The sequence below is a fragment of the Corvus brachyrhynchos genome, unplaced genomic scaffold, assembly GCF_000691975.1.
Source record: "Corvus brachyrhynchos isolate BGI_N302 unplaced genomic scaffold, ASM69197v1 scaffold266, whole genome shotgun sequence".
Lineage (NCBI taxonomy): Eukaryota > Metazoa > Chordata > Aves > Passeriformes > Corvidae > Corvus > Corvus brachyrhynchos.
The window spans coordinates 2,058,406-2,059,101 of NW_008238633.1; the positions used below are offsets into that span (position 1 = coordinate 2,058,406).

At 50.6% G+C, this 696-nt stretch overlaps 1 protein-coding gene across 1 annotated transcript in view; it reads right to left on the bottom strand.

Moving 5' to 3' along the window:
* Window positions 1-696, bottom strand: part of SYN2 (synapsin II) — a gene marked incomplete at its 5' end in the record, with an annotated part of 97,977 nt that overhangs the window by 91,278 nt on the left and 6,003 nt on the right. Inside the window, one exon of the mRNA XM_017737290.1 lies at window positions 300-456. Coding sequence (XP_017592779.1) covers window positions 300-456 — 157 coding nt within the window. The remainder of the gene's footprint in view (window positions 1-299; window positions 457-696) is intronic.

Below are 696 nucleotides of genomic sequence, written 5' to 3' on the forward strand. Positions count from 1 at the left end.
CTCACTTTGAGGAAGCGTGTAAGCAGTGGGGAGCCTTTCCATTGGATGCCTCACTTATTTCTCTATTTGTACTACAAAGATTTTCCCTCTCCGTCCCCACACTGGCTCTTGGAAAAAAAAAACCCATTATTTAAATGTCTTAGTTTGGTTTTTAACCCTTCCACTATTCCACCGCTCGGCGAGGGAGGTTTGCAGTTGGATAACCAACGTTCGCGAAGGGCAACGAAAGAGGCAATTAAAGAAAGGCTTTGCAGCAGCAGAATTCCCGGGCCCAGGAGATTCCCAGGTGCAGCACTCACCACCCAGGGCTTGTCACAGAAGTTGTAGATGGACTCGAGGGAGTTGACGCTGGGGATGCCGGCGTACTGCATGCCGATGATCAGGTTACGGAAGTCCTCGTTCTCGGCCATGCTGTAGGAATGCTGCCGGACCAGCACGAAGTCAGGCCGGAATGACCTGCCAAGAAACAGACACAGCGCTGCTAATCCACGAGCAAACTGGTTCTCCTTCAACAGCAGAATGGGCAGGGGGAGAAAAAGTGGCTGGTGGGTGGCTAGGGAAGGGCTGGAAGAACATCCAAACCAAAGGGAAATGATAAAAGATGGAAAGAGCCTTGATGGCTTTGTGAAAATCTGCATCATCCTCCACCTGTTCAGCATCCCCTCAATAATGGGGCTCCATTAAGAGGAGAGAGAA